We start from the raw sequence: 27294 nt of genomic DNA, 5'->3' as shown, positions 1-27294 counted from the left end.
GAAAGTAGTATTAGGGAGAAGGGAGAGGGAGGCTGAGAGGGATAGGAGTAAGGGAGAAGCGAGAGGGAGGCCGAAAGGGAGAGCGAGTGCGAGTGCGAGGGAGAGAGAGGGAGGTCGAGTGGATGTTCACAACGAGAGGGAGAAGGGAAAGGGAGGCCAATCGAGAGAAGGGAGAAGCGAGAGGGAGCAGGGAGACTGGAGATGGCTGCAGAGAGAGCAAAGAAAATTTTTGAGGAGGAAGAAATGACGAGCGTCGGAGGAAACCGAGAGAGCGAGAGAGACCACAAAAAAAAAAAAAACCGACGAGGGTTCGAATCGCGACACCAGAGTCATTTGGATGACTTGCAATATGCTGCGGAAACCAAATTCCCGAAATTAAACCATGGAGATGATTTTCGGATTCATCTTAGTCATCTACATGACTTGAACTCTGGTATTTCACTAACGACGTTAGGAGATAAATTGAGTAATGTGACTGAAGTTCATCTCCTGCGTAAAGTTGACTAACCCCCTAAAGTCTATATATATATATATTTTAATTTTTAAAATTTTCAGTTTTTATTTAATTTACTTATTTTTTTGCATAAGAGTTATTTTATTATTTTAAAATTTTTTTATTTCTTTTTCAACTTTTGTTATTATTTAGCCCTGTACATGGCATGGGTTTGCTAGTCTTTTGCAAGTCCCACGAATCAAACCTGAGACTCTCATACCCGATACACTTTCCCGTTGCCGTCCGATCAACACTAATGGGAGGGTATTTGTTTCATTAAAACATTGCTCCTTTCCCGTTTCCCGTTTCCCGTTTCCCGTTTCCCTTCACTGTGTGTCGAACTTTCGCTTCTCCTCCGCTGCCCAACGTTCAACCTCGTTCTCCTCCTCATCCTGCTGCTTTGGCAAAAACTGCTCAGGTGCGCCTCTTTCTCTTCATCTCCCTTTTTCCTTTTCCATTTTCGCATGACATACGTAATTTCTACTACTCGTCTAAAAGCTAAGAATAAGAAAATTCACGCAAGCAACTCGTACAAAGGTGTCTGTTTCTGGGGAGATTTTTCTGTTCAAAATCCATCGACCAGGTCACCTTGTTGTCACTGTCAGTTGTATGATTATGAGTTGAGATTGAAATCCTGCAAAGGACCATTTTTTGATGATGCATTGTTTGTTATGCGAGTCAAGGAGAGAAGTGCTCTTTTTTTTTGGTTAGCTTCTCGGTGGTTTCTTAATGTGCCAGTTTCACATTCTTCCCTAATGTCTGCTTCTTTTGGGAAGATGAGTCTTCTTATTGGTTTTTTCAATGTGGTTAGGTAGGCAATGTGGTTTTCTAATTAAGATCATTGATGAAAGTTCAGTTTCTGCGTTCCCTGTCTCTGTCTTTCTCTCTATGCCTTTACTCTCCACATGTGTTTCTCTCGCTTTGAAGGAGATTTTCCTATCCACCTCTAGGTTGTTGGCTGTTGGTGATTGGAGATCGATAGATTGGTGTAATGGTGTAAAGTTCCTTCACTCTTGTGAATTGAGCCCAGGAAATTCATAGTAATGCAACAGAATTGGTGTTAATATTGGGCAGGTTTAGGCAGTGCGAATCAACCAACTAGTTTCCTAGCTACTCGTACCAGACAATGAAGGTGTTAAAGAGAAATGTTGGTGGGAGAACAAATAGAGAAAGGCAAAGGGTTTTAGTGATTTCATGGCTAATTCGTTTTATTAGATCACTTGTGTTTGATGAAATGGCAGTTAGGGATAAAACTTTTGGAGTTTTCTTAACATATGGTTAGAGTAAGTGGTTCTTCTTGAATTCACATATACACCTCTTCATTTAACTAGCTGAGAAGATGGACATAGACTTATAACATTTTTTTTTTTTTTTGCATCGATCTTTTAAGGTAGATGAAAGTTCATTCTTGTGGATTGATCTAGCTTATCCCTATTATTTCTTTATATTTCATTTGGGTCTTGCGAGAGGATCCTTGCAGTTCTTTTCTATTTCATAGGGTTTCTTAAATTTGCAATCGTCCAATGACTGTAGAAGGAGGTAGCGTATTTTCTATGGGTACAGAGCTACAATAAAAAATATGTATCTGAACATTGAATGGGTCAATGAAAATGTGCTTTTGGGTTTATGAGTATAGTGCCAACAGTCTGGTCCCGGAAAGAGCCTTAAGTGAATATACTATTTCCTCAACCATTGCCGAAACTGTAATCTTGTGAGTTCTGCTCCTTGGAATATGAATGAGTGCACAAATGAAACAAAGAAAAATAGTGAATAGGAAGATAAAATCTGCTTGAGAGGTACTCTGCGTATTGTTAATTTCAGTCTGAGTCCAAGTCTGCGTTGCATCACTAAATCACTTCTCTTGAAATCCTTGTGTTTAGTCACCTCCTAGAGTTGAGTTTCCTGTTAAACCCACACTCTAGTCTTGTTAACTCAAGTAACTTAGTTGCATAAGAAATTGGTAGGACTGAACTATCTTATTAACATTCAATTTGGACTTTAGAAACTAGCCATAAGAAAGAGTTTCAACAGTTAGCTAAGAAAAGAACTTACCTACTAAAAAGCAAGTAAAATCGGATAACTATAGGGTTTCCCTAATATGAATCTCCTAAAAAAAGGCAATTGCTGACTGGCAGAGGATAGTTTGCCTTATTGGTTGACTTCCCAGTTGCTAACTTGCTTAAAAACTAATACGAAGATTTATTAGTTGCTTTCTTTCCTTCTGTTAATATCTTCAGGCTTCATATATTCTACATGCTCTGTGTTTGCGTTATATGCATTTTTGACAATCTGTCTGAAACTTTTGAGTTTACGTGTTGTGACTTTGATCTTTAATGTGTATCATTGTTGGGGAATTACTGGATGGATAGTTTGTTTGAGGTTTTGGGTTGTACTGAGACTTGAGACTTACGATTTTAATTTTTTTGAGGTTTTGTGTTTGATCTCTTGATTTTTCAGCATTTGAGTTCTTTTTATTTTATATTTTATTTTTAACAATGAATTCTTTTTATTTTTATCTTTGTCAATATATGGTGCTTGATTTGTGTTCTTTTTTATCTTGAATTTTTTTTGTGCTGTACTTGAGATTTCCTAGTTTTCCTTTTTCTTCTTAGATTTATTAAAACTTATTTTAGTCGATGAATTCATACTTCTTTGAGCTCAAATTTTAAAAACAAAGACAGACACATTTCTAAAAAAAAAAAAAACTTATTTTAATCTTTTATTTATTTGCTACATTAAATAATATGTTAGTTTTACAGATTTGAATAAAACTGTGATAGAAAAAACCTTATTCTCTGGTGGTTTGACATGAATAGGTCCAGACTGAACTGGTTTAGCAGTGGTGAGAGCTGTCATGGGCTTCCATAACTATGATCAGTTTGTTCTCTTCTTCCCTTTATTCATTTTATCTCACTCCTCATACTTGTCTTTCTCTAAAAGCATTTTCCTGTAGGTCTTCTATTTCCATGAAATCCCTCACAGACCCAGTCAAATCTGTAGTTGACAAGTACCAGCTCCTTCCTGAATTCCTAAAGGTTCGGGGGCTGGTAAAGCAACACATTGATTCTTTCAATTACTTTGTGAACTGTGATATCAAGAAAATAGTACGTGCAAAAGAAAATGAGCGCATTGTCTCTAAAATTGATCCATCCATTTTTATCAGGTAATTCTGTCTACATCCTATTATTTTTAATTGTTAAAGAATGGATTAAAGCTCATTTGTTCTGTTCCTTTTCTTCTTTTCACAAGGTTCCTTGATGTCAAGGTGGGGGAGCCCTCACTACAGCGTGATTACTCTGCAGAAGCACTCACGCCTCATATTTGCCGCCTCTCTGACCTGACGTATATAGCTTTCTTGTTTATTAATTCATGAATTTTTTTTTTAAGGATTTCAATACGAAAAAGGGGCATTGCCTTAGACATATTTTAATGGAGAATACTATAATGAAATGCTAGGCACCAGCCTGTTGTACTTTGTTTTCTCTGGGTCAGTAGGTTCCTTTTCATATCCTTTCTCTTTCTCTTCTTTTGAAATCTTCTAGCAAAATCTATTTTGCAGTTTGAAGATGAAATAAGCATCTATTACTGTCTGATGGACATACATTTATTACATAGAAAAGTATGAGTAATTCATGTCAGAAATGTCAAAACACCCTTCTTGCATGGAGTGTGGATGGTTGTTTGTTGAAATTGACTAAATTGTCCAGATTTTCTTGGGTTACAGTCTTAGGAGCATTGGAAGCTGATAATTTGGTTTGACCCTTCGAGTATTTCACTTTCTTCAATTATCAGTGTTACTGCTGTATGTAACTTTTCTAATTTTTCTAATTCAGCAATCTTATTGTTTTCGTAAAAAAGATAGTATGAAAATCACCAAAAACATTTTTTCTCTTTTGGAGAGAATTGGATCTGTTAGTGGGAATAATATCTTGTGGTTAAGGTTTGGGAAAATCCTATGGTTATTAAATGGGAAAAAGCCTCATAAATCTGCCTAGCCATTTGCAGATGGAATTGGACCCAACTTTTACATAGTATTATCAGAGTAGAACATTTGATGTGTTGGGTTTAGTTTATATCCTAATTATGTTTGCCTTGTGTATGTTGTCATCATCTCAGGCCCACTGTTGGCTTGTTCAGGCTTACATTTGGGGGAAGTGAAAGTGATACTAATCCTACGGAGGTTAAAATTTGGAAAAAAATCTTATTGTTATTGGTTGGGAAAAAAACCTGTAGCTTCATTTAGTCATTTGGGGATAGACCTGGACCAGTCTTGAGATTGTCATGACATCTATGTCAAAAGATTACCTCACCCTTCGAATATATAACCAGAGTTACAGACTGTTTTCGTATGTAAGAAAATTCTATTGAGGAGCTGGTCCCCTCCTCAATTCTTAAGGTGCCTACCTTATATCATCTGATCAAATGAGTTTTAGTGTTGTAGTGGGAAGCCTTATTAGTTGTTCGATTTTTTTTAGTGTTTTCTTTCCAATGATATAACTTTTGGTGTTTGGGGTGTGTTGTGATTGGGCATGGTGTTTGTTCTCCTCCTATTAGATTATCTTACCATTCAAAAAATAGTAATAAGCATTAATTGCAACTGTAAAAATATTTATGGAAAACATATCTTGGAAATGCTAAGTCAATTGCTATCAAATTCATACTTGCATGCTTATGAAATTTTAAACTTTTTATCTTATGTTTGTATTTTTTCTTTTTTTTCCTTTTTGTATAACGATAACTATATGCAAAGAACTAAGTTTAATATTTTTTCGGCTATCCTAGTTTATGGTTAATGTTATATATATGTATTTATTTAACTTAAACATCCCAATTTATGGGTTAATTTTAACTGCCATTAACATGGATCTGGTGTTATGTTGTGTGCTCATGTGATGTTGACAAAGGTACGCTGCTCCCATAACTGTTGATATTGAGTACACAAAAGGAAGCCATGGTCACACAAGTATCGAGGCAAAGGTAGCAGTGACTTTGTGCTTTATTTGATTATTGTTTTTTTTTTTTTTTTATGATCACTCATTTGTTTTAAATGCAGAAAGGTGTTGTAATTGGACGAATGCCAATTATGCTAAGAAGTTCTCGTTGTGTTTTAAATGGGAAGGATGAGGCTGAATTAGCTAAGCTTGGTCTGTAGCAATGAGTTCCCTTTATCTCTCCTAAATATTTTATCTTTTGGTCTTCCACTAGAACTTGTCTTCTCTGTCTTATTGTCCTCTCTGTTGTGATTTGTAGGTGAGTGCCCCCTTGATCCTGGTGGATATTTTGTTGTTAAAGGTACTGAGAAGGTAACTATTGCCTCAATTTTTCTATTTAAGGTGTTAGTGTTAATATTTACATTTTTAAGGAACTTAGTTTTTAGTAGTGGACATTATTGTGTCCATTTTTCCCTGTGATCTTGCTTCACAGCCAACATTGTAATTTTGGGCCTTCGACTTATGTAATACTTTAGTTTGTTTATTTGATTTCAACAAAGAGATTGTCATTATCATTGTTGTAACTACCTGAACTATAACGATCCGGTACATGAGTTCTCCTTCCTTAATGTCCTCTTTCCTTGGCAACTCTAGTGCAAAAGGTGCAACCACATGATTTTATTTTGTTTTTCCTGTGTTTCGTTTACAAGAATTTCAAGTTCTTCTCATGAGTCTTACTGGTAGCTTGTCTTTGGCTCTTATTTCTTTGATTTCTTTTGAAGATGTTGACAAACATTTTTGTAGGTAATTTTGATCCAAGAACAACTCTCAAAGAATCGAATTATTATTGATACTGATAAGAAGAAACGGTGAGTAGATTGGATGAACACCTTCCTGTTTTATTATTCTTTTTTTGGGTGAAAATGGCGAGAAATGTGATTTATCTAGGAGAAAAGTGGTACTTAAGAAAAATGTACATTAAGACCTTGGAGGCACAAACACTAAATTTCAGAAAGAGCACAAAATATATTTGAAAAAGGGAAAACACCCTGATGATTCTTCTTATAGTATGAGAAGAATGACAAGATAGAGAAAAGATTTCTTTTTGGAGAAAGAATGTGATTGAACTAAAAAGCCAAAAGGCTACCAAAAAAAAAAAAAAATGATCAAGAAGGGGTCTCTTACAATGAGAGATTGATGGGAGACCATCTCCTTAGCTAAATTATTAGCTGATCTAGGAATCAAACTCCATTTACAAACAAAACAACTAGCTAAATCTAGAATTTCATGGAAATAATGCCAATGTCGTCAAGGAGGAGATTTTTTTGCCATCAAACCAACTTAGTGTTTTTTTTTTTTTTTTTTTTTTGAAATGATGCCGAATTTTACTAAGAGAGTTCAAAAGAGCAGATTACAAGAGGGGAAACCTTCCCAAATAATGAGAGATTGCTGGGAGGTTCTTAATTTTGCCAATTTATTAGCCAAAGAATTGGTTGATCCAGGAACGATGTTCCAATTACAATGAATGGATGACACAATGTCAGCAATACAATCAGTGATTGGCCAGTGGTGCCAAGGAGGGGAGCTATCTTTTGAACACCAGCTGATGACAGTCTTTGAGTCTCCTTCGATAAGCAGCTTGCCATGAAGCCGCTCTTTAACGATTTGGAGGCCAAATAGAAGAGCACTCACTTCAGCAGTATTTGAATCAGCAATACCCACCGGCCCAACATAGGATAGAATAGGGTGTCCACTGCTGTGTCTGAAAACACCTAAAACACTGCCATCAAAATTGAGTTTGATGCAGTCGTAAGGGGGAGGATCCTAGGTGGCCATAACCGGATTCCTACAGGGCCCCGCCATATGCGCGATCAAACCCCAATTTTCCCGAAGGGAAACGCCCAATAGAGAAGCAAACTCCTTCCTAGAATGTAACCAACTCGAGATAAGGCCCACTACTTGAGAAGCTATATTGTCCGGGGTGCTAGCCTTGGAGTTGAATTTCCGGTTATTTCGCTCGAGCCATATGCACCATGGGACATGCGCAAGGCATGCCAAGAGAATTATCTTGCCCAGCCTAGGAAGGCGGATCCCCATGACCATCTCATTGGTGTTGAAAAGGTCCTGATGTAGCCCCATTTGGAGACCAATCTTCTAAAATATCTTCATCCAAACTTGCCAAGAAAAATCACAATATAAGAGAACATGTTGGATTGCCTCGTCGCACACACCACAAAGGGGACAAGTACGATTGGGGGCAGTACAACCTCTTTTATGGAGGTTGTCAGAGGTGAGGATCTGTTCCTTGATGGCCGTCCACACGAAGAATTTGATTTTACTGGGCGCTGAGAGCTTCCATGCCAGGTTTGCCTTGTGCTCATGCATGCTGTAATCTTGCTTTCTAATGTGAGAGTAGGCAGATGTAATTGTGAATCGGCCATTAATGCTGGGCTTCCATGTCAGTGTATTGACTACATACTCCCGAATAGTAATGCTGCTGAGTCTGGAGAGGAGAGAGCAAAAAGCAGAAGTTTTCTCATCATTTAATCCGCGAAGAAATGTGAGACTCCATGAGCGATCTCTCCAAGAATCAGCCACTGAGCAAGAGTGGTCCCTCGCCACCCTAGAGAGCCCCGGGAAGTCCTCAGAGAGGGCGTGGGGGACTGCACCATTCATTGGACCAAAAGAGAAGGGTCCTTCCATTGCATGTGTGAAAGGAAGTTGCATCTCTGAATATTGGGAGGAACTTTTGAATTGATTTCCATATTGGGGATAGGAGGCGAGTAGCGCCATCCTCCCTCCACCAGGCACCCGAAGGTTGAAGATAGAACATGACCATATCACCCCATAGGTTGTTATGCAGATTCATTTGAGCAAAAAGGCATTGTTCATCTCCTTCGTAGGCCGGATGCCTAAACCACCCCGATTGCGGGGCATGCAAATATCCATCTAATTTACCAAATGATATCTGAAAGTGTGCTCTGATCCTCTCTAGAGAAAACGTTGACGGATGGCGTCAATCCTGTTGCAAATGGAGCCCGGACAGTGCATGAAAGATAATAAATAGTTTGGCAGTCCTGCCAAACAAGACTTGAGGAGAATGAGTCGCCCGACAATAGATAAAAGCTTGCCCCTCCAAGTAGCTAGTCTCTTCTCAAATTTCTCAATGAGGGGGGACCAAAGCGTCGCCGAAGGCCAAGAGTCAAAGAGTGGTAGTCCAAGATATGTAGCTGACAAATTTTCCACTGAGCACCCCAAATAGTCAGCCATACCCTGAAGCACAAGTGAGTCAATATGATAGCCTAGAAGGGTTGTTTTCTTCCAGTTAATGTTCTGAAAAAAAGCCAGTTCAAATAGTCCCAATACAACATGCAGTTTTCATATCTGATGTATCGTCTGCAAACTAAAGGATCGACACTTCATGCAGTCCGTTGTAGGGAGGAGCCAACCCAGGTTTTTGGCCGAATAGATCAAAGATTATTGGTATTCTACTACCACATTGAAGAGCAAAGGGGAAAGGGGGTCTCCCTGCCTGATTCCCTTGGATCCCTTAAAATACCCGCAGGCCATTCCATTGAGAAGAATGGAGTAGATTTTTTTTTTTTGGAAAAGATGTATTAATAAAACAGGAGAAATTACAAAGTTTGGGGGAGCATTTCCTTTACAACTAGCGATTGTAGGGTAGCTCCCTGTCTGGCAAGTACATCTGCCGCCGAATTAGCGGATATCGGAATGTGGGTCCAACAACAAGAAACAATTGAGGTAATATCTAAAATTTCCTTAAAAATATCCCAGTGTCTCCATGGAGGAGAAGACACGTTCTCACACCAGCCAATCACCACTTTTGAGTCTCCTTCAACTTGGAGGGACTCACTGAGAAGAATGGAGTAACTTGTAAAGGAGATGCAACTTTGAATCCAGAAACGCCATTTTTCCCCGTATCCCATCTTCCCCAGGAGAGTGTGTAGAAGCTTCCAATTAACTTTGTCGAAGGCTTTCTCAAAATCAAGCTTTAGGATGAATCTTGGAAGCTTTAAAGCCTTAAAATGGTGAATGAGCTCATGACATGCCATAGCCGAATCTAATATATTTCTTCACTTGATAAAAACTCTGGCCATGATGAATGGCAATAGGGAGAACTGCCCTGAGGCGATTGGCAAGGAGGTGCGCAAGCACCTTGTAGGCACTGGTGGTGAGACTGATCGGCCGGAAGTCAGATGGAAGTTCTGCTCCAACTTAGTGTTAAGAGAGAGAAAGTGACATATGGAGAAATTGAGAAAATCTGGTTCTTGACAAGAGAGACACGTGTTGTTAGTAGCTGGAAATTTACCCCTAAGTATCTTTTATACATCATTTAAGCTATAATTAAATTAATATCCAAATAACCCTATTGGAGGGTGACAAAGACTTAGAGGGAATGGTAAAATTGATTTTCTTCCACTCTGATACAATATAAGTTAAGAAGAATGAAAAGAGAGAAGAGATTTGAAAGCAAGAAACAAACAAGAATGGATTCTTGCTTTATAGGGATGCCACAATTTGACTCTTATAAGTTGATAGTACAATGATAACATAAAAAATAGAATACACCTAATTTAGGTGATCTTAACAATGAGATAGCTGCTCAAATATAATATCAAAGTCAAAGTTTAGCGAGATTGAACTCAAATATGAGATTTCAGAAAAAAACTTGCTATGTGAATGTCATCCCAAACAAGAGTCAATTTTGAAAACTCAATGGCTAAATCAAATGCTGAAATAATCCAATTAATTTCGAATTGAGAGATCATAAGTTCAACACAAAAAACCAAATATAATCAATAGATTTCAAAATGAGAAGATTGAAAACCTTGAGTGCAATTTCTTTCTCAAATAAAATGGCACAAATCGTTTCAAAGTGTGAGTGCTTGAGGGAGCTTGAAATCAATGTAGCAATGCTTGGTAAAACATTTGGGGCAAGAAATAGCTTAAATACAAGAAAATTTATTAAAAAAACTAACCATTTACTCTGAAATTGACCTTTTGGCCTTTAGTGAAAATCGATCAAAACATAAATAAAAAATTCTGAGATCATACTTAAAATGTTCGTTTTGAGCTGCTAATCATAATTATAGGTCACTTACAAAATTTGGAGATCTATATAAGTTATATTGATACTCGAAATATTTTTCTCTTCAACAATCTAGGCTGCAATGTTCCATCAAAAGCTTTTGTTTGAACAATTCTGTTATGCGACATGCTTTTTGTTGTAATGTTTGTTCGGATAATACATTTTCTCTAGTGATTTTTGTTCTTGAGGCTTGTTTGATTGTTTTGCTTTGTTTGAATGTTTTTGTCTATGCTATATCCTTCTTTGATGCGCTTTGTATGAACATTCCATTTTGTTCGAACATTTCATTGTGTTGAGTCTTCTGTTGGTGAGCGTTGATTGAACATTATTATGAAGTTGGGTCCAAGGCCCATCCCAAAATGACTAGCCAACTTAGGAAACCTCTTTCACATTTAATAAACTCAAGATCTTTGTACTCAGTAATCCATGTGGGACTATTCCTTCACAATTATTTTGTTCGAATATTTCTACGATGCTGGATCTTTTGTTGGTAGTTTTGTTCAAACATTCTGTTTCATTCAAACATTTCTTCTTGTTGGTGCTTTTATTTTCAAGCTTTGTTCAAACACTCTGTTTTGGTCTACCATAGCTTTTCCAATGTACTTTCTGTTAAAGAAGTTTGTTCGAATAGTGAGTGCAATAGATGTTTTTCAATTTAAAGTTTGTTGTTCAAAAAATTTTCCAAGGCATACAATTAGTCTCAAGTTGTTTGTTATCATAAAAAATGCGTGAATGAAGATATTGAGACAACTTCTAGTGTTAGTCTACTTTGGCAACCCTGGAATGAGCTCTAGAGGATCAAAATTGATTAGCTCTATTTTCACTCTTTTTGTTTTTCTGCTTGTTAGGAATTAGACGCCCTAATTCCAAACTAACAAGAGCAATAATAATAATCGCGGAAGAAAGGAAAAGCAACAATGAAAACAAACAACAAGATTTATATAGGTTCGCCTCATGGTGAGACTACGTCCTGTCTTCCGTCGCTGCAGTAATCCACTATGAAGATGAAATATTTTACAAGAGAAATCGCACACTTACAAGTGCTTCTCTCTAACCTCTTGGGCTGCAACTCGAGATGCTCCTCAGATTAAGATAATAGAACCCTAATAGCGGTGCCCCTCAATTATAAAGAGAAAATTAGGGCAACCGCGATACAAGACTAAAATTCTCAAACTGCCCTTAATGAAACAACAATCAATATATCGTGGATCGAACAGGGGCTCTGCCTCCACACCCTCAGGAGGGGGGCTTCCCGCCCTTTTCCAACCCCCACTGCGACCTGACCGTGCAGTCGATCCGCGACCAACTCAACGTAGGGCGTTAATTAGGCTCGACAACTTAACACCGCCAACCTGTTGAGTTGTTTTGTAAGTTTTGTTTGAAGTTGCACCAACTCTGATTTGGTCTTGTCAGGATTGGTAGTAAAGCCTATCCATGTTTTCTTTCAATCCATCTACTCTTGAAGATCAGGTTTCCACATGATCAGCTTGTGAGTGAGTTTTTGGAGCCATATTAACTTTATCAAGTTTCATGTGTGTAAACCCAACCTCAGATTATGCTAGATTGCTGGCCTCCTATGAAAAATTTCCCCCCTCTCTGAAATTTTGTCTAACACCTGATGTGGCCATACACACTGTGTTGAAGAGCAGTTATAGAAAAACCTTACATAATTCTCATAGCAAGATGTCTCACATTGTTTGAATTAATATGGCGGAGTGTTATAGGACTGTCATAGGAGGAGGTCTCACAAAAGAGTCAATTAGAAGGTGTTTTCTTTGTTTATGTTTATTTGTTTAATTGTTCTAGGACTTATCTTTTAGTGTTTGACTTTGGGTTGTCACCGGGACTATGGTTGTTTGATTGTAATTGGATTATACTTATTTTCTCTATTATAAATAGAGACGCATTGTACTCAAATTACAACGTCAGTGAAGTATCTCTCTTTTCTAGAAATTCAACAACCTGAAAATTCAATGGTACTCAATGAGTGGAAGAAAAAGAAAAATGAGAATGACACACGATGCACCTATTGCCCCCCTCTTAGAAAAGAGAGAATATCCAAACATAGTTGTCTAACCTGGTACCACTTGTACTCTTGCATCCTCTCCTCTGGCCATTGGCCCTGATGCCCTTCATGCTTTGGATCTGCACGACTTTGATGCCAAATTGTTAGGAATCTGATGGAGAGTTATTGTGGATGGGCTTGAATTAAGAGAGAACAAGGATTGAGGTAGGAGAACTCGACACACAATGAGTATGACTAGGGTTTTCTTAGCATGTAGGGAGAAATAGTTTGGTTGGGGATAAATAACTATGCCCTCTAGCTTGCCCCTAGAGTTTTTTTTTTCCAATTTGAATTTTATTAAAAGAAAGGCAAAACAGCCAATAACTATTGCCTGTCTCACAGTCCAGCTCTGGATAGATGACGTTTTTCATCCATTTCTGAAAAATCTGGCACTCTGATAAAGCTAGATGATGATACATGTTCGAGGAGAAGATTTGATTTTGCTAAACTGCTTAACCAGCCTTTTCAAACCATTATCGATATCATTGAGATTTCTTTGAACCTCTCCTGTGGAACTGAAATCTTCACATCTCCATCACTCTGGAACTGAGCTAATGTCACTAGAGGAAGCAAGGATTCAGAGTTGGGTGACTAGAGACCCAAACCAGGTCGAACTTGACTGAAATCGGTAATTCAATGGATAACACGGAACTCTCCACCTTGCTTTCACTGGCCGACCTCATAACCAGCCAAAACAAAAACCCACTAAGACAAAATTCAGATTTTGAATCCCTGCCACCAAACCCAGGCTTGCCCCCTGAACACGAGTTCCCAAACCCTCAGCCTGACATTGCATTTATTCCTTTCACCTTACAACCTGGCCACCTTGTCCACATTGAGAAAAACAACCTGCAAAATTTTGTTTTCCAACCAACACCTAAACCACCGAATCTTGATGCTGCCTTGAAGACAACCTCTTCCATCGCCAAATTACTCCTATTGACCTATTAGGCTTGACTAATGCCTGCTTGGTCAACATCCTTGACCAGTAGTTAATGAAAATGCTACACCTGTTGGTCAACATCCATGACCAGTAGTTAGTGAAAATGCTACACCTCATCCTACGAATGAACTTCCCATTCCCATCCCTATCCACAATACCTCAGCTTTATTAGTGACATATGCCTGGAAGAAACACAAAGAACAGAAGACATCAGCTCCCCAACCTTTGTCACCCAGAAAAGTGCTACCATCCCCTATTACAATCATTGGACAAATTATGAGCATTTCCCCCTCCCACAGTGATGAATCCTCTACTAAGAATCCTTCATCCTTGAAAGGAAAATGAATTCGATTACATTCATTTCAAACAACTCTCAATCTCTTGCGCCTTACAACAAGCAATTGAATTGAAGGAGACAATTTTCTGGAGCATCAAGAAGAAGTAACCAGTCAGACCAAAAAAGGGAAAGCTATTGAGACCAAAGCCAGCAGAAGCAAAAGATGCCTAAAGAAATCCTAAGTTTCTCTTCCCGACTCCAACAGTGCTCAAAAGAGTCAATATGATAGTGAAACCTGGGAAAGAATGTTGGAATTTGCTGAGAAATTTCTTACAGCAATGACTGGAGAAGGAAAAAAATCAGGAGTTCAAAACAAAAAGAAGGGTAAAAAATGATCACTTATCCCAGAATGTTAGGGGAGTTGGTAACCCGAGTAAAAGGGCCTCTATTTGGAGTAAAGAGGTATAAAATTCAAGGAGCGAAGAAGAAGAAAGAAGAAAGAGAAAAATGTGAGAGGGAAAGTGTGTTGTTGAGGGGGAAAACATCGACTCCCTTCTTCTATTTCTCACTTAAGTGACTTAATGTCATATTACATAAATATCCCTCGTGACTAATAACTTTCTATCTTACCAATTACTCATCAGAATAACATGTAATTAAAAACAGTCTCCTATCATTAACTCAATCTTACTGTCACCCCGATAGACCCATATAATGTATGTAAAATGACCAAAATACTCCTACATAATATAACAATTTCCTTCAAATGTTCTCAGATTGTGTTTCTTGCAGATCCCCTTTTTTGCTTCCTTTTCGTTTTTTTTTCAGCACCATTTCGTATTTCTGTGTCTTTTAATTGAACTTGGTTATTTAAAATGGTGTTAGTTATGTGATATTGTTGATATTTATTATGGTTGAATAATTCTAAATTTCAAAATATGATGCTTTGCTTTGGTTTTATCTTTTGTGTTCTTTGTCAGTGTGATGGCTTCTGTTACAAGCAGTACACATGAGTGGAAAAGCAAGACAAATATTGTCATGGAGAAAGAAAAGATATATTTACAGCTCAACCAATTTGTTAAACTGGTCATTGTGCCACCTCTGTCTTTGTCAGGCTTGCTTCTCAATGAGATCTTTCTTTTGATTATTTTTCTGTGGCTTCAGGTTCCAATTATGGTGGTCATGAAAGCGATGGGGATGGAAAGTGATCAAGAGGTGGTACAAATGCTAGGACGAGATCCTCGATATGCTGCCATTTTTTTGGCATCGGTTCAGGTAGGTGCTAGTTATTCAATGCTTGTGCTGTGTGAGAACATCAGTTGGAAAAAAAATTGGTGGGAACATTTTTGTTCTCAAGCTAGTAGTTTAGTTCCCATGGGGGGTCGGGTTTCTAAAAATTTTAACTTACGGTTATTTTATTTTATTTTTTTGAAATGATGTTGAATGTTATTATGTGTTGGAATATTTGTTTGTATTGACCGGGCCAGTCCTTGTATAAGATCCATGGGGTTGCTTTCCTAATAGGTTTGAGCCTTTTAGTGCACTGGTTTTAAACATAGTATCAGAGCAGGTTGGTCCCGTGTTCGAGTCCCGCTCCCACAGAATTTATCCCGGGTTTTTCAGGTGAGTTTGTCCACGGGTTTTCCTCGTGCGGGGGAGTGTGGGAATATTTGTTTGTATCGACCGGGCCAGTCCTTGTATAAGATCCATGGGGTTGCTTTCCTAATAGGTTTGAGCCTTTTAGCGCATTGGTTTCAACATTATGAGAGCTCAAACAAGCAGATTACAAGAGGGGAAGCCTTCCCAAACAATGAGAGATTGCTGGGAGGTTCCGAATTTAGCCAATTTATTAGCCAAAGAATTGGCTGATCTAGGAAGGAGGTTCCAATTACAATGAATAGATGACACAATGTCAGCAATACAATCAGTGATTGGCCAGTGGCGCCAAGGAGGGTAGCTATCTTTTGAACACTAGCTGATGACTGTCTTTGAGTCGCCTTTGATAATCAGCTTGCCATGAAGTCGCTCTTTAATGATTTGGAGGCCGAATAAAAGAGCACTCACTTCAGCAGTATTTGAATCAACAATACCCACCGGCCCTGCATAGGATAGAATAGGGTTTCCACTCCTGTCTCTGAAAACACCACCAACTCCAGCCAGCCCAGGACAACCTAAAGCACTGCCGTCAAAATTGAGTTTGGTGCAGTCAGAAGGGGGAAGATCCCAGGTGGCCATAGCCGGTTTTCTACAGGGGCTCGCCATGTGCGCAATTAAGCCCCAATTTTCTTGAAGGGAGACGCCCAACAGAGAAGCAAACTCTTTCCTAGAATGTAGCCAACTTCAGATAAGGCCCACTGCCAGAGAAGCTATATTATCCGGGTTGCTAGCCTTGGAGTTGAATCTCCGGTTGTTTCACTCGAGCCATATACACCATGGGACATGCGCAATGCATGCCAAGAGAATTATCTTGCCCAACTTAGGAAGGCATATCCCCATAACCATCTCAACGGTTCCGAAAAGGTCCTGAAGCAGCCCTATTTGGAGACCAATCTTCTGAAATATCTTCATCCAGACTTGCCAAGAAAACTCACAATGTAAGAGAACATGCTGGATTGTCTCATCGCATACACCACAAAGGGGACAAGTGCGATCGGGGACTGTGTAACCTCTTTTATGGAGGTTGTTAGAGGTGAGGATCTATTCCTTGATAGCCGTCCACACGAAGAATTTGATTTTACTAGGCGCTGAGAGCTTCCATGCCAGGTTTGCCTTGTGCTCATGCATGTTGTAATCTTGTTTTCTAATGTGAGAGTAGGTGGATGCAACTGTGAACCGGCCATTAATGCTGGGCTGCCATATCAGTTTATCAACTGCATGCTCACGAATAGTAGTGCTGCTGAGTCTGGAGAGGAGAGAGCAAAAAATCGTTGTTTCCTCATCATTTAGTCCCTGACGAAACGTGAGACTCCATGAGCGATCTCTCCAAGAATCAGCTACTGAGCAAGAGAGGTCCCTCACCACCCTAGAGAGCCCTGGGAAATTCTCGGAGAGGGGGCAGGGGCCACACCATTCATCCGACCAAAAGAGGAGGGTCCTTCTGTTGCCTGTGTGAAAGGAAGTTGCAACTTTGAATATTGGGAGAAGCTTTTGAATTGCTTTCCATACCAGTGATAGGAGGCGAGTAGCGCCATCCTCCAAGTAAATAGTTTGGCAGTCCTGCCAAACAAGACTTGAGGAGAGTGAGTCGCCCAGCAGTAGATAAAAGCTTGCTCCTCCAAGTAGCTAGCCTCTTTTCAAATTTCTCAATGAGGGGGGACCAGAGCGTCGTCGAAGGCTGAGAGTCAAAGAGTGGTAGTCCAAGATATGTAACTGGCAAATTTCCCACTGAGCACCCCAAATAGTCAGCCATACCTTGAAGCACCGGTGAGTCGATATGATAGGCTAGGAGGGTGGTTTTCTTTCAGTTAACATTCTGACCAGAAGCCAATTCAAATAGTCCCAATGCAACACACAATTTTCGGATCTGATCCATAGTACCGACCCCAAAGCAAATTGTATCTTCTGCAAACTGAAGGATCGACACGTCAAAGGCTTCACAGTCCATCGTGGGGACGAGCCAACCCACATTTTTGGCTGAATAGATCAAAGATGATAGGTATTCCGCCACCACATTGAAGAGCAAAGGGGAAAAGGGGTCTCCCTATCTGATCCCCTTGGATCCCTTAAAAATAACTGTAGGCCATTCCATTGAGAAGAACGGAGTAGTTTGCAGAGGAGATGCAACTTTGAATCCAGAAGCGCCATTTCCCCCCGAATCCCATCTTTCCCAAGAGTGTCCAAAAGCTTCCAGATAACTCTGTCAAAGGCTTTCTCAAAATCAAGCTTTAGGATGAATCTGGGAAGCTTTAAAGCATTAAAATGGTGGATGAGCTCGTGACATGCCAGGGCTGAGTCTAATATATTTCTTCCTTTGATAAAAGCACTCTGGCCATGATGAATGGCAATAGGGAGAACCGCCCTGAGGCGTTTGGCAAGGAAGCGTGCAAACACCTTGTAGGTACTAGTGGTGAGGCTGATCGGCCAAAAGTCAGAGGGAATTTCTGCCCCTTCTTTTTTAGGGATGAAGGCAATAAACGAGGCTCCGATGCTCCTATATCTGATGCCATGCTGATAGAAGGAGTGGACCATGCAGGCAATATCGTCTCTGATAAAGGGCTAATATCGGCGATAGAATTCCCCATTGAAACCATCCGGGCCCGGAGCACGATCCAATGGAAGACCCAATGCTGCTTTTTCAATTTCCTTATTGGAGAAAGGAAGCTCAATGAGTCTAGCTGCGGCCGAAGGAATAGCCTGGAGATGAACCCTTACAAAAAAAGGGCGAACTAGCTGGTCATCAGAGTATAATTCTGCAAAAAAGTTCACTAGTGAGTCTGAAATAAGGGAACGATATGAGGTACTCTCTCCATTGACGTTGAGCGTGGTGATGCGGTTGGCTCTTCTCCGAGTAGAGGTGACTGCATGGAAGAATTTAGTATTGGCATCTCCCTCAACGAGCCATTTAAATCTTGCACGCTGCTTCCAGTGCACGAGTTCACTATGAGCGAAGGATTGCATTTGCCTTTGGAGAGCGTATCTCTGAGTAACTTTTGACGAAGAGAGGTTTCTAGGTTCCTCTTCAGAGTCAAGAGTGGAAATCTAAGAAAGGATGGTGGCTCTCTCGGTTGAGGAAGAGGCCTTTCTCACAGAGGCCCATGATCGCAGCAACGGCTTCAGCATCTTGAGCTTGGCTGGGAAATTCCACCCAATCACGGATCCGTCCAGCCACCGCTCCGACGGAGGACTATGAAGCTTGCTGGACGACGGTCTGCCGATGAAAGAAGCGGAATAATCTTTTCCGCTTCCGCTACAGAAAATGCAGAGTTACCGTCGAGAGGGTCGTTCGGAAATCTAGTTTGGTGATCTGTATCTCCTCAGACGACGAATCAAAACTCTCATCCATCCGAGTCCCAGTAGAAGCAATCCACAACTTCAGGCTTCAGTTCCAGAGAGCAACCACAGAAACTGAGAAGTCCCGTGAACTCTGGTCACGGGACTCGATTTTCCTCTTCTTGGTGGCTACCTTCGGTGGTCGTCGGGAATGTCGGGTCACCCACACAAGAGGAACCTCTGTTTTGGTCAGATTGTTCATACCCGAGGCCACAAACTCGGGTTTTGGCTAGAACGAGCTAACCTCTGCACTCTAGAGCCTCTCCCCGTTGCTAGATCCAGCAGAATCGCCAATCGTCCCCAGTGATGCCAAAGTAAGATTCCCACCTCTCTTCCCCGACATACCCTCCTGCTCCTAACAACACCAAATCTCTCCTCCCCGACATACCCTCCTGCTCCTAACAACACCCACTCCCCGAAATTTCCTGATTTGCCCCAAAACCATACCTTAGTCCCCCCTGCTCCCACATAAACATCCGAAATCATCCAAATCCCACCAAACCTTCTCCATGATGGGCGCATAATTTTGACTCGCTCCATTCTCGTCCGAACATCCCCTGGCGTTATCAAATCCAACATTCTTCATTGGCTGATCGACGAACTTCACCTCCCTTACACTCCCAAAATCTCCTATCTCAATCCCCAAACTTGGCTTGTTCATTTCGGAACCCAACATGAGTTTTCTGCGGCTCTTGCCCTCATACCCCACACCAGTTTAGGCATCATCGGGGTCTCAGAGTGGCTCCCCTTGGCACCCTCCAGCCAGTACGGCCAATGGGTCACTGTTATAGCGCTTCCTGTCGAGCTATGGCAGAACGGGGTCTTCTCGAGAGTTGTGTCTGAGTTTGGCTCTATCATTGCTTTGGAACCACTCACGGAGCACTGACACCGTCTGGCAGAGGCCCAGATCCTCATCAATCCTCTTAACCCATGTGAAGGGCAATATTTCAGATGTGTTATGGTGGATAAAGCGTGGTACTGCATCCATATCAGCATTGCTGTGATGGATGATTTTAGAGATGTGGTCTCCAAAAGCACAATCAAACCTCCGGAAATCACACAGCCAGACAATGCTTTGGGAATTGTACCTCTCGACTTTGCCGCCCCCCCTTACACTCCCAGAAATTCCTATCTCAGTCCCCTAACTTGGCTTGTTTATTTCGGAACCCAACAGGAGTTTTCTGCGGCTCTTGCCCTCATACCCTACACCAGCACAGGCATCATCGGGGTCTCAAAGTGGCTCCCCTCGGCACCCTCCAGCCAGTACGGCCAATGGGTCACTGTTACAGGGCTTCCTATCGAGCTATGGCAGAACGCGACATTCTCGAGAGTTGTGTCTGAGTTTGGCTCTATCATTGCTTTGGACCCACTCACGAAACACTAACACCGTCTGGCAGAGGCCTGGATCCTCATCAATCCTCTTCACCCATGTGAAGGGCAATATTTCAGATGTGTTATAGTGGATAAAGTGTGGTATTGGATCCGTATCAGCATTGCTATGATGGATGATTTTAGATATGTGGTCCCCAAAGCACAATCAAACCTCCGAAAATCACACAGCCAGTCAATGCTTATGGAACCTCCCCCCCCCCCCCCCCCCCCCCCCCCCCCCCCCCACCGTTATAGCTGGCACGAGACCTATTCTTGCTGACCCCCTGTTCCCCCCTTGTTGAAACCCCCACATGCCTCCCTATAAGTCGTCCCCATAGCCCCCACACTCCACAAGCTTCTCCCCGGATATTGGAATCCCCCGAGAATTCCCCCCCCCCCCCCCCCCCCCCCCCGAAAATTACTTCTCCGATACAGAGTGCGGAACTAGTGAGCGCGCTCCCCGTGCTCATAGCCAAAACAATTCTCCCCTCCTGTTGTCACCTACCAGCGTTGAGCTAGAGGTCAATAGAGACAACTTCTACAGGGAGGACCCAGTGCTACCACTCGATACCCCCGCAACCTAGAGATAGGAGATTTCATCATTCCAGAGCTGGGTGAACGAGCTCAAGAGTTTGTTGCAGCTCTCCAGTCAGAACAACACAAATACGTCCCAGAAACCTGGGCCCAGATTGTGGAACTTGCCAAGGTGATGGAACCCGTTTTCACGGAGCCTGTCTCGGAAGATAACCACCCATCTGAGAAGTCAAAGAAGATGAATAATGATCAATGATTATTCTCTCTTGGAATGTTCGTGGAATTGGGTCCATGCGTCGTTGCGCCTCCATTCGGGACCTCCTTGCCTATACCATGGCAAATGTTGTTGTTCTCCAAGAAACCAAGGCGACTGCTCTTCCCCTTGGATACATCCGCGAGTAGTGGCACCAAAAGGAACCCGACTAGGCTTCAGTGCATGCAGTGGGATCGGCTGGTGGTATCCTACTAATGTGGGACACCAGTACTACTAAGATGCTTGATCGTTGTTGTGGTTGTTACTCCCTTGGCATCAAGCTGCGAGACAAAGGTTCGGGAAACATTTGGTGCCTAGTTGGTGTCTACGGCCCTACAAGACACCATGAGCGCCACCTATTTTGGGAGGATCTATTGAGGACTTGTCAGATGTGGCCTAATCCTCTGATGCTTGTGGGTGACTTCAATGTTACTCGCTTCTGCCATGAGAAATCCCCGCCGTCTCGGAGAATCACAACCTCCATGAGGCTATTTGCTGACTTTATTGGCAGCTAGGACCTCAATGAGATGACCCTATCTGTGAAGACCTTCACTTGGTCAAATGGCAGGCAGCCCCCTGTCCTCTCAAGCTGGATCAATTCTTAGCTAGGAATGATTGGCTTCAGCTCTACAACAATGTTTTCGGCAAAGTGCTCAATTGAGTCGTCTCTGATCATTGGCTGATTATGGTTGATACCCATTTTGGCAGTTGCCCCCCGCCCCCCCTCCCCTCCCCTCTGTTTCAAATTCAATAATAATTGGATGGCGGATCCCTATTTTGATCTATCTCTCCAATCCTTTTGGGAGAATATGACCGTTGCAGGCCCGGGCGGGTGGACCTTCCCAATCAAGCTCAAAATGTTGAAGCTGTTGTTGCTCGGTTGTGAGAGCCAATGCCCTTGCTCAGATAGCCGCTCTCGACTCTGAGGAGGAATCTAGAGGTCTCTCTTCTCCGAAAGTCTCTCAGAGGTATGCCCTTCAAGGGCAATTGCAGTCCTTCGCCCACAACGAGTTAGTGCATTGGAAGCAACGTGCAAAATTCAAATGGCTCTCCGATGGAAATGCTAATACTAAATTCTTCCATGCAGTCGCCTCTACACGGAAAAGGGCCAACCGCATTGCCATGCTCAGCGTCAACGGTGAGACCACCTCGGACCGAACCCTTATTTCTGACTCACTAGTGAATTTTTTTGCAAATTTATTCTCTAATCACCAGCCAATCCTCCCTTCTTCCAATGGGTTAACGTCCAGGTTATTCCATTAGCTGTAGTTAGTCTCATCGAGCTCCCCTTCTCTAGTCGGGAAATTGAAATTGTAGTCCTTGGTCTTCCTTTAGATCGTGCTCCGGGCTCAGATGGATTCAACAGGGTATTTTATCGCCGTTGCTGGCCCTTCATTAGAGACGACATTTCTGGCGTGGCCCGCTCCTTTTATCAGCATGGCATCAAATATAGGAGTATTGGAGCCTCTTTCATCTCCCTCATCCCTAAAAAAGATGGGGCAAAGCTCTCATCCGACTTCCGGCCGATTAATCTCACCACCAGTGCATATAAGGTGATTGCGTGGCTCCTTGCTCGTTGACTCAGGCAGTTCTCCCTATTGCCATTCACCATGGCCAGAGTGCTTTTATTAAGGGAAGAAGCATTCTTGATTCGGCTATGGCATGTCATGAACTTAGTCATCATTTCAAGATCCTCAAGCTCCCCAGATTCATCCTCAAGCTTGACTTCGAAAAGGCAATTGACAGAGTTAACTGGAAGTTTTTGGACACCTTCTTGGGGAAGATGGGATTCAGGAAAAAATGGTGCTTCTGGATCCAAAGCTGCATCTCCTCTGCAAGCTACTCCGTCCTTCTCAACAAAATAGTTTGTAGGTATTTTAAGGGAACCAAGGGAATCAGATAGGGAGACCCTTCTCCCCCTTGCTTTTCAACGTGGTAGCAGAATATCTATCCTCTTTGATCTACTCGGCCAAGAACATGGGATGGCTCCTCCCCATGACTTATTGCACAACCTTTGATATTCCAATTCTCCAGTTTGCGGATGATACTATTTGGTTCAGGGTTGGTACTATGGATCAGATAAGAAAACTGCGTGCTGTTCTGGGATTATTTGAATTGGTTTGTGGTCAGAACATAAACTAGGAAAAAACCACTCTTCTTGGCTACCACATTGATCCAGCTGGGCTTCGGGATATGGCGAACTACTTGGGATGCTCTGTGGGAAATATGCCAGCTACATATCTTGGGCTCTGACTTTTTGATTCTCGGCCTTCGGAGTCACTATGGTCCCCCCTCATTGAGAAATTTGAAAAGAGGCTAGCCACTTGGAGAGGTATATTCTTATCTACAGCGGGGCGTCTCACTCCCTCAAGTCTTTTCTGGTTGGGCTGCCAAATTATCTGTTATCATTCATACACTATCCGACCTCCGTTTGCTCCAAAATTGATGCCATTCGTCACGATTTCTCTGGAGAGGTTCAGAAGACACCTTCAGATACCAATTGGTTAGTTGGAAGGATATTTGCATACCTCATAATAGGGGAGGATTGGGCATCCAGTCTACAAGAGAAATGAACAAAGCTCTTATACTCAAATGGATTTGAAATTTCAACAACAAGCATAACAGTTTATGGAAGAATATGGTGAAATTCTACCTTCAATTTTCGGGTACCTGGTGGTGAGAGGGTGGCGCCACTCGCCTCCTATCCCCGATATGGAAATCAACTTTCAAGCTCCTTCCAGTATTCAGAGATGCTACCTTGTTTCACATGGGCAATGGAAGGGCCCTTCTCTTTTGGTCGGATGAAAGGTGTGGCCCCCGTTCCCTCTCGGAGGACTTCTCGGGGCTGCATAGGGTGGCTAGTGACCTCTCTTGCTCTGTGACTGATTCATGGAGTGACCAGTCGTGGAGTCTCCCATTCCGTCGGGGATTAAATAATGAGGAATCGTTGGCTTTTTGCTCTCTCTTTACCAGACTCAGCAGTACTATTATTTGGCAGCATTCAGTTGATAAACTGATTTGGAAGCCCAACAATAATGGCCAATTCACTGTTAATTCTGCTTACTCTCATATTTGAAAGCAATACTACAATATTCATGAGCACAAGGCGAATTTGGCTTGAAAACTCTCAGCGCCAAGCAAAATCAAAATTTTCGTGTGGCTGATTCACTGTTACTTCTGCTTACTCTTATATTTGAAAGCAAGACTACAATATTCATGAGCACAAGGCGAATTTGGCTTGAAAACTCTCAGCACCAAGCAAAATCAAAATTTTCATGTGGTCAGCCATTAGAGAATAGATTCTTACTTTAGACAACCTTCATAGAAGAGGCTTCACTGCTCCCGATCTTTCTTGTCCCCTTTGCAGTGAGTGCGAAGAGACAAACCAACATGTCCTCTTAAATTGGATTTTCGTGGCAAGTTTGGATGAAGATTTTTCAAAAAATTGGGCTCCAAGTGGGGCTACATCAGGACCTCTTTGGCACCTTTGAGATGGTTCGAGGGATTTACCTTCCTCGGTTGGGTAAGTTAATACTTTCAGCCTATCTTGCGCATGTTGCATGGTGCATTTGGATCGAGCGGAACAATCAGAGATTCAACTCCATAGCCAGTACCACAGACAACACGGCTTCTCATGCTGTTGGCCTCATCTCAAGTTGGCTTCATACAAGGAAGGATTTTGCCACTCTATCGGGGGTTTCCCTTTGGGAAAATTGGAATTTGATTGCCCATATGTCTGGCCCCTGCAGAACTCTGAGTATGGCCATCTGGGATTTGATTGCCCATATGTCTGGCCCCTGCAGAACTCCGAGTATGGCCATCTGGGATTCTCCCTCTTGTGATTGCATTAAGCTGAATTTTGATGGTAGTGCTATTGGATGTCCTGGGCCGGCTGGAGCAGGCAGTGTGTTTAGAGGTCACAATGGAAACCCTATTCTTTCTTATGCTGGTCCGGTGGGCATTGCCGATTTTAATACTGCTGAAGTTAGTGTTCTACTGTTCGGCCTCCAAATCTTCAGGGATCAAGTTAATCATTGAAGGCGACTCGAAGACTATTATTAGTTGGTGTTCCAAAGACAGCTCCCCCCCTTGGCGCCACTAGCCCATCACTGATAGTATTGCGGATATTGTATCTTCTACTCATTGTAATTGGAATCTCATTCCTAGATCAACCAACTCTTTGGCTGATAAATTGGCAAAATTCGGAACTTCCCAGCAATCTCTCATTGTTTGGGAAGGCTTCCTTCTTTTGTAAATTGCTCTTTTGAGGTTTTGTCTTAATAAAAGTCTGCATCATTTAAAAAAAATGTACTTTTGACATTTTCCAATGAAAAAAAAACATAGTATGGTGCTTCTCTTTGTATTCTATGTACAGATAAGTTCATGAATCATAAGTTTGCTTCATTTTGTCAGTCCACTAGTATCATTCATCAGTCTTCGTGTGTGTATACTTCACAACAAAATGAAGTTGCAGAAAGAAAAAAACTGTCATTTGCTTGAAGTTACACGTTGTAAGTTGTTTATATGCATCTTCCCAAGTTTTATTGGGGTGATTCTGTTCTTTTTTTTTATTGAGAAAGTGATAATTTATTATCCAAAGAAGCAAAAAAATAAACTAGGGTAGCGAGGCTCCCAGCTTAGCAAAAACATCAGTTAAAGAATTGGCAGATTTGAGAACATGGGACCAAATACAAGTAATGTGGGGGAGAAGGTCTAAAATAGAGTAAAAAACATCGCAATGACGCCACGACGGAGAGGATGGAGAGGATAACCATCCAAAATCACAGCTTGGTGAGGTCCGTTTGAGGAGGCTGCCATTCCTTCATAGAGGGAGGTTTTACCGGGGAGCCCATTTGAGCAATGCACTCCAATTCTTGAGTGAGTGCCCCAATAGAGAGGAAAACTCCTTTCTGGAATGAAGCCATGAGGAGATTAGGCCAATGATGGAAGAGGTGACCTGATCCTACGAGAGATGTTTGGTGCTGAAGCGCCTATTATCGTGTTCCTTCCAAATACCCTAGGGGATGAAGGCAACACAAGCTGAAATGATCATCTTGCCCAATTTGGGGAAGGAAACCCCAAGGAACAAACGGCCAACCAAGAGAAGGTCTCTTAGCATACATAATTGAAGGTCAATCCGACTGAGAATGCTCATCCAAACCGACCAAGAGAAGGGGCAGGAAACTAGGAGGTGGCTGATAGTCTCCTCATCAAGGCCACAAAGAGGGGCAAGAGGCACACACACTATGATTACCGCGGCGAATATGGTCCTTCTTGCTTACTTTGTTATGTGATTTTTGTGGACTCGCTGAAGAGAATATTGATCATCTTTTTCTACATTGTTCATACTCTTGGAGAATATGGTTTTATTTCTTTTCTATGTTTGAGATACCAATCTGTTTGCCTCTTATCTTATTCTCATCTCCTTGAGATTGTTCTGGGTACTTCCTTTCCTTAGTGATGAAGGCCTATCTTTCTTATATTTCATGATATATTTGGTTTGCAAGGAATCAACGAGTTTTTGAAGGAAAGACCACTCGGATAGATATTGCCAACAATATTTTCAATCATGTAATCTCTTGGCTTCTGATGCTTGAGGAATTTTGAGATCACCTCTGGGCAAAAGATTAATTGGAGCAAATCTTCAATTGTGGGAATTCACATTGACCCCCCTTTGGCGGATACCTTGGGTTGCTTGATTATGATGCTCTCCTTTACTTATCTTGGGCTCCCCTTCATCGACTGCAGGCCGCGGAAATGGCTTTGGACCTCGGTTTTTGTAAGACTTGAGCGTCGCTTTTCTTCTTGGAAAGGGAGGCTCCTCTGAAAAGCTATTAGATTGACTTTTCTTAACTCTTGTTTGGCGGATATACCTAACTTCTTCTTTTCATTTGCTCCTTGCCCCGCCTCTATTTATTGGCGCATTGATATGATCAGAAGGCCTTTTTTTATGGCAAGGAATTAGCATTGATTTTCATTATCATCTGGTTAGTTGAGATGATGTCTGTATGCTGAAGACTATGGGTGACTATGGGTGGTCTAGGAATTAGATGCACTAAGGATATGGGAGTTGCTCTCATTCTAAGTGGTTTTGGAAGCTCAACTCCAACTCTATGGCTTTCTGGAAGCCGATGGTGGCCTCTAAGCTTCACCTACTAGGGGCCAACTGGTTTCTTGATGGCAGCAAGTGCAACCTCTCTTCCCTCTGGAGAGCACTTCATCATCTGTTCCTGGTCTTCTGATCGACCGTCAGGTTTTTTGTTGGAAATGGATAAAGCCTCAATTTTTGGACTGATTGGTGGGTAGGAGCTAGGCCTCTTGCCTCCAC

The 27294-nt window shown here is 41.7% G+C and overlaps 1 protein-coding gene across 2 annotated transcripts in view; it reads left to right on the top strand.

The window, feature by feature from the left end:
* The first annotated feature begins 731 nt into the window (after positions 1-731).
* Positions 732-27294, top strand: part of LOC137944634 (DNA-directed RNA polymerase III subunit 2) — a 109581-nt gene continuing 83018 nt past the window's right edge. The window contains exons 1-10 of one of the 2 annotated variants that reach the window (XM_068790337.1): positions 732-911; positions 3310-3370; positions 3447-3656; positions 3743-3835; positions 5398-5470; positions 5547-5637; positions 5744-5796; positions 6229-6293; positions 14800-14905; positions 14984-15094. In XM_068790337.1, coding sequence (XP_068646438.1) covers positions 3348-3370; positions 3447-3656; positions 3743-3835; positions 5398-5470; positions 5547-5637; positions 5744-5796; positions 6229-6293; positions 14800-14905; positions 14984-15094 — 825 coding nt within the window. In that variant the 5' untranslated portion in view covers positions 732-911; positions 3310-3347. The remainder of the gene's footprint in view (positions 912-3309; positions 3371-3446; positions 3657-3742; positions 3836-5397; positions 5471-5546; positions 5638-5743; positions 5797-6228; positions 6294-14799; positions 14906-14983; positions 15095-27294) is intronic. The other variant, XM_068790336.1, reaches the window with a different exon arrangement.

This window comes from Aristolochia californica, unplaced genomic scaffold (genome assembly GCF_029961685.1).
Source record: "Aristolochia californica isolate CCGP_79_NKW_82.1479 unplaced genomic scaffold, dmAriCali1.0.hap1 SCAF_11, whole genome shotgun sequence".
Lineage (NCBI taxonomy): Eukaryota > Viridiplantae > Streptophyta > Magnoliopsida > Piperales > Aristolochiaceae > Aristolochia > Aristolochia californica.
The sequence above is the reverse complement of the archived record's forward strand: the minus strand, read 5'-3'. Positions and strand labels throughout refer to the sequence as shown.